This window comes from Papaver somniferum, chromosome 7 (genome assembly GCF_003573695.1).
Source record: "Papaver somniferum cultivar HN1 chromosome 7, ASM357369v1, whole genome shotgun sequence".
NCBI lineage: Eukaryota > Viridiplantae > Streptophyta > Magnoliopsida > Ranunculales > Papaveraceae > Papaver > Papaver somniferum.
This window is the reverse complement of record NC_039364.1, coordinates 58,815,473-58,821,298: the sequence shown is the minus strand read 5'-3', so window position 1 is coordinate 58,821,298 and position 5,826 is coordinate 58,815,473. Positions and strand designations below refer to the sequence as shown.

General features: G+C 35.9%; 1 protein-coding gene across 1 annotated transcript; it reads right to left on the bottom strand.

Annotated features, from left to right (window-relative positions):
- Positions 1 to 3,366: 3,366 nt before the first annotated feature.
- LOC113297405 lies at positions 3,367 to 5,185 on the bottom strand. Its single transcript, XM_026545855.1, has 3 exons — positions 4,505 to 5,185; positions 4,244 to 4,425; positions 3,367 to 3,822 (listed from the first exon to the last, which is right to left on the bottom strand). Exons 1-3 carry the CDS (start codon positions 5,081 to 5,083, stop codon positions 3,699 to 3,701), a joined length of 885 nt encoding a protein of 294 aa, XP_026401640.1. The 5' UTR covers positions 5,084 to 5,185; the 3' UTR covers positions 3,367 to 3,698.
- Between the last annotated feature and the right edge of the window lie 641 nt (positions 5,186 to 5,826).

Sequence of the window (5,826 nt, the reverse complement as noted above, 5' to 3'; positions counted from 1 at the left end):
TGGAATTTGTCGTTTGAGTTAATGTGTGATGCAAGTGACTACGCAGTTGGAGCCGTTTTGGGTCAAAAGTAGACAAGTTGTCTCATGTAAATTATTATGCATCTGGAACCCTAAACGATGCGCAAATCAATTATTCTACCACCGAGAAAGAATTTTTGGCTATAGTGTGTGTACTAGAAAATTTAGATCATACTTGGAGGGTACAAAAGTGATTGTATATTCCGATCACGCAGCACTTAGGTACCTATTAAAGAAGAAAGAAGCTAAGCCAAGACTTATACGGTGGATACTGTTATTGCAAGAATTTGATAATGAAATCAAAGATAAAGGAGGTGTTGAGAATACTGTTGCGGATCACCTTAGTAGACTTGTTGTTTCTGGATAAGTTCTTGTTTATTTCATGGTCATTCTCTTATAATATAAGGTCAATTGAGAACTTTGATGATCTGATTATAACGGATTCAGTGCTTTAGAATTTGTTGATAGAATCATTGATTTGCTAATGTTTAGAGATCCCACTGTGTGTGACAAATCATATACAATAGAAATTCGATAAATCAATTACTTCGCTAAAGTAATAAAACTCTTGGTCCCAACTAGGCTTGTACAGGCTAAATTTTAACTCAGTGTAATAACTTCGCTAAAATAATAATTTTCTTTGATCCTAAGGCGATTAATTTAGCGAAGTTTTACTGTAATAAAATCAAGTTGATGTGCAAGTTGTTACTTTTGAAGATTAAGAAGATCCAATACTTTAAAGATTTGAAAACTTTGATATTTCGATCTTGAGGTATTATTTGTGACTTGTTATTGTCAAGGACTAAACAAGTAGTTTATTTTGATAAACGTAATTCTTGTGGATCTGACAAGTGGCTTACTTTGCTAAACATAAATCATGTTAAACGAGTGGTTTGTGATTTATCACAGGCGTAAAATTTCTGTAATCGTAAATCTTGATTGATCTTGATCAATAATGTTTTGGGAAACCATGTTTTAGTTTGAAATCTTGTGTCAAACTTTATGGTTAAAATTGTGTTCGATTTCATTTGGCTCGCTCAATTATTTATGGGGAAATTTAATTTCTAAAAAGCATTATTGAGAATACATGTATAAACGAAAATGTAATAAAATTTCGGCCATTTGGTAGAAATTAAACGGTTAATTCAAAAACTATTTGTATTATATTTTTTATTTTATTTTTTATTTTTTTGAAGCACGTATTCTATTATACTTGGCGCAGACTGTTTTTTATTTTTTTGAACTGGGAACCCTCTGTTTGGAGGGGAAACCTTATTGGATTGAAATTTTAGTTGATTACAGTTCTTACAGTGCGGGCAAATTTCACCCCATTTCTGTCATCGGTTACAATATTCGAAATGAAAGATGGGCAGTCGTTGTCCCAAATTCTTGTTGCCGATGTGTTTGGGTGTTGTTGTTGATTCTCAATCGCCTCATTTGCTAGTTTTTCCGCTACCTGATTAGTTTCTCGATAGTCCTGTGTAAGTTTAAACTGATGTATCTCTCTCATTAGCGTCTTGATCTCTTGCAGCATTCCTTCTACGTACCATGGTAATTCCTCATTGTCGTTTTTTATCATTTGTACCAAAGACAGTGAGTCTGCTTCGAACCATACCTTTTGCCACATTTGTTGTCTTGCTAATCTTGTTGATAGTAGTAATCTCCAGGTTTCCGCTACTAATGTTGTTGTGGTTCCGAGTCCCGTTGCCAACGCCATGATAACTTGTCATGTGTGTGTTCTGCAAACGCACCCTGCTCCTGCCGGTCCTGGTTGTCCTCTAGCTGCTCCATCGGAGTTTATTTTAATCCAATGTTCTTCAGGCGCCTGTCATCCTACCATAATTGTTGTTTCTCTATATCTTGTAGTTTGGATCCGCTGTGGTTGTATGGTATAATATGTTGTTGAGCCCATTCATATTCTGCGAACATTGTGAGGATTATATCCTTAATTTGAACAGTTGTGAGTTTCTTCCATTGGTAAACACGAGAGTTCCTTGCTAGCCATAGATGCCAAAGGGTAAAACTGTATAGTCCTTTCGTTTTTGCTGATAACTTGAGTTGAGTACATGATTGATGTTGTTTGGTTTTTGATGGGTGTTTGTATTTGTTGTTGATGATGTATTTGGACTTCTTGGGAGGTGGTAGATGATGATATTCCATAGTTGGATAGCTTGAGCGCATTCGAAAAGAAGGTGTTGTTCGGTTTCTCTATGGGTGTTGCAAATCGGGCATAAATTGGTTGGTGTAAGGTTGATGTGATGGAGTTTGTCAAAAGTTGGCAATCCTCCTAGAGCAACTTTCCATAAGAAAAGTCTTATTTTTGGTGGACAGAAGAGTTTCCATATTTGGTTAAAGTCCACTGGGTTTGGTGGTTCTTGTTGTGGTGGGTTTTGAAGTTGTTGGATGGGTGTTTTTGTGAGGATTCTATAACCCGATTTTGCTGTGTATACTCCTTTTTTGTCGTGGCCAAACAAACTTGTCTTGAGATGGGTTCCTAGGTAGGTGAATGTTTAGGATGTTGCTGGCTGTAACAAAGTCGAACGATTCTAAGATTACCTGGTGATCCCAAGAGTTGGAATTGGTGTTGATGAGTGTGGCCACTTTTGATTGTGATGGTGGAGAGGTGGTAATTGGTGAGGTTTGTTGGTGAATCCAGTTGTCATGAATGCGAGTTGTTTGACCATCTCCAATTTGTTTATAACATAAGCTGACCATTTTCCCTTTGAGTAAATCTTGTTCTTTTCAGCTAAACAAGCATACTGTCTGGGAAATTATCTTATACTCTGGCTTTTTTCTGTTATAGCAAAATAATTGGAGATGGTATAAAGCTTTCATTGACTTTACTGTATACTTAATTCATTACATTGTTAATCAACATTAAAGTATCATACCAACATATTTTGGGAAATTATCTTACACTCTGGCCTTTTTTTGTTTTATTTTTATTGGAGAATTGAAGATGGTATAAAGCTTTCACTGACTTTACTGTATACTTAACTCATCACATTGTTACTCAACAGTGAAGTATCATACTAACATATTTTACGCAGCAAAAATGATCAAACTTTTAGTGTCATATATCATTCTTATCCTTTCATTACCATGAACAACTACTTGCTTATTTTATACTGTTTGAGCCCGAAAATGAAGTATTTATTAAGTTGATATTTATGAGATAGTAGTGTTTTCAAAACTTGTAGACTTGCAAAATTCATAAATCAGGGATAAGCAACTAATGCATATCACTAGAATGTACAAATAGTTGAAATAAGTTTCTTAGATCAATTGGAGAAAATTTCTTAGAAATTTCCTGCCATTTACTGCAGAGACAACATTAACATGAGAATATGCTAGGCACTTTTTTTTATTATTATTATTTAAATCTCTTCTTATTTCTTCTCATGTAATGGCGGCGATCTAAAGTACCTGAGGTGTTACAATAGCAACATATTTTCATTTATTGGTCGATTAATCTCAGTGGTTTCTTTTATTTGTTTGTTAGATATATAGGGAAGCTACGTATTAATGAAATACAACAGGACGCACTTAGTAACAGCTGTTGATTACCCAACCTCTTTATATTGCTTACTACCATTCCTTTCTAGAATCTTGTTTGCTTAGCTCCTTTTTGGTTTGGGGATGGGTCAAATCTAGGATAATACAGAGAGATAGGATCGCAACTAGAAAGCCTTAACCATGGGTGACATTGTTGATGCTGAGTAATTACTCTTATTTGCTAGTTCTTCTTCCTCATCGTCTTCCTCTGCCTCCCAAAGGAAATGTGCATATGCTCCCATCACAAAGCTGCAAATGAAAACACTATGAGAACCACGAGAGATGACCCAATTAGGAGAAGAGAATAATCTCACGGGCACAAATTCACCCCAAGTGTAACCGAACAATATTAGTCCCAATCAAGAAAGAAAAATGCAACTACATAGGATCCGACAAGGCTATCATGCATGGATGATAACGTACAAGGCTATAATGCATTATGCATGGATGATGAGCGTATACAAGCTTGTACAGTTTCATAATGCGCAGAATCAATAGTAAAGTACAAGTTCCAGACCACAGTCAGCTGAAGTAAATTTTAAAGCACTGTACTTCAGATACTAACTAATCAGAATTTTCACAAGGATCTAACTTTATCAAGTTATCCAAGGAAAGAATAACTTCAAAAGGCATGATTTTGGGAAAAAGATAATTACTTCCAACAACTCACCAATCACGGGGAGCAACTTGAACAGCTCGTTCGAAGTAAGATTTAGCTCTGTATCCATCTTTCTGAGTCTCCCAAATGAGTTTGCCGTAGAGACATAATACCTCTCCATCTGGACCTGATGGATTACTTGCCAATATCGCTCTGGAATAATACTCCTCTGCTTTCGACACATCTCTCTCCACCTAAATCAATTCAAATCAAAACCAAAACCTAAAAAAATATCATCAAAATGAATAAAGTGGCGTTTGCTGCTGAATGTACCTCATATAAGAATTTTCCATAATTCCTTAATAAAAGAGGATCACCAGGAATGGATTTCAACATTTCCAAATAATAATCACCAATTTTACTCTGTTCATCACTTAAATTATCAACTCTCGTTCCAATTCCCCCATTGTAGAATTCTAATTCCTCAGGAACAACCTCACTCTCCAACCAGTTTCCACTTACAAAACCCTTATCATCAGGATCGGTCAATTCTTCAAAATCTTCTTCAGGAATTCTAGCTGGAAATGATCTAGATCCATGTCCAGAACTGAATAATTCAGATCCATTATATTTGTTGTTAAACGTACTAAACATATCAGTCTCAGAGTAAGCTCTTCTAATCACACTAGATTTATTCCTTTTACTACTGGAGACGATATTATTTACTTCCAATTGCAAGGAATTATTAGATCTTGTGGATGAATTATTCTTACCCGCGAATAAAATTCCAGTCACCGAGTCATGAAATGATGACATTGAAGCTTTGGGTGGCGAAGTTTGTATCAACGAGGATAACGAGGATGATGAATTTAACGGTGATGATCCTGTTCTGATCAATAATGCTGATTTCATTTCGCGATCAGTTCTCTAAAATGCTTCTAAGATTAGAATCAAAAGCAAAATTTGGGAGTAAATCTTTTTGATCTTTTTTAGGGTTTTTCAGTGAGATGGAAGTTTGTGAACAACTTTATTATTTATAGAGAAGCGAAAAAGAAGAACTGGTGTCCCCTAGAAATGCTGATGGCGTTTAACGGACTGACACGTATTTAGATGCACGTGACAGCTCGTGACGGTGCCTTTAGATCTCGGTTATTGTAGTCGTAGAGAAGTGAAAGTTGTTACATGTGTCAAGGTGGTTCATGCATCTTGATGCTGGTATCCCAATTCCCAAGTGGACAGACATGGTTTCTGTTAGTGTACGGCCTACGGATTTGATGTTCCCACTGGAATATTAGATAGTTTTCTAAACTTAGTGTAGTTTTCTACACCAAACTCGGAAAAACCGAGGGTTTATCCCGACCAGCTTTTTCAGGGACGTCGATATACCTTGTCATGGATCACTGTGATCAATATTATCATATTATTTGTTAAATTGGAAAATAAATACCCCGTGACTGTTCTTTGCTCAAGTAAAACTGTAAAAGTGAGAAATTATGTTACTGTGAGTACAAAATATCGGATGTGCATGTAATTCATTATGTTAATTGTGAGTACAAAAATATCCGATGTACATGTAATCAATGAACATCAGTTGGTACATTCCTCAGACAGACAGTACCATATCTGTACCGGCCATGGTACTGCTAACAACTTGG

What these genes read in the sequence shown, in the direction of transcription:
- LOC113297405 (XM_026545855.1), bottom strand. Translation starts at nt 5,083, where the DNA reads ATGAAATCAGCATTATTGATCAGAACAGGATCATCACCGTTAAATTCA. An exon ending in ATGGAAAATTCTTATATGAG is followed by an intron (nt 4,426 to 4,504) that starts GTACATTCAGCA and finishes GAATTGATTTAG; the next exon opens with GTGGAGAGAGATGTGTCGAA. An exon ending in CAAGTTGCTCCCCGTGATTG is followed by an intron (nt 3,823 to 4,243) that starts GTGAGTTGTTGG and finishes TTTCATTTGCAG; the next exon opens with CTTTGTGATGGGAGCATATG.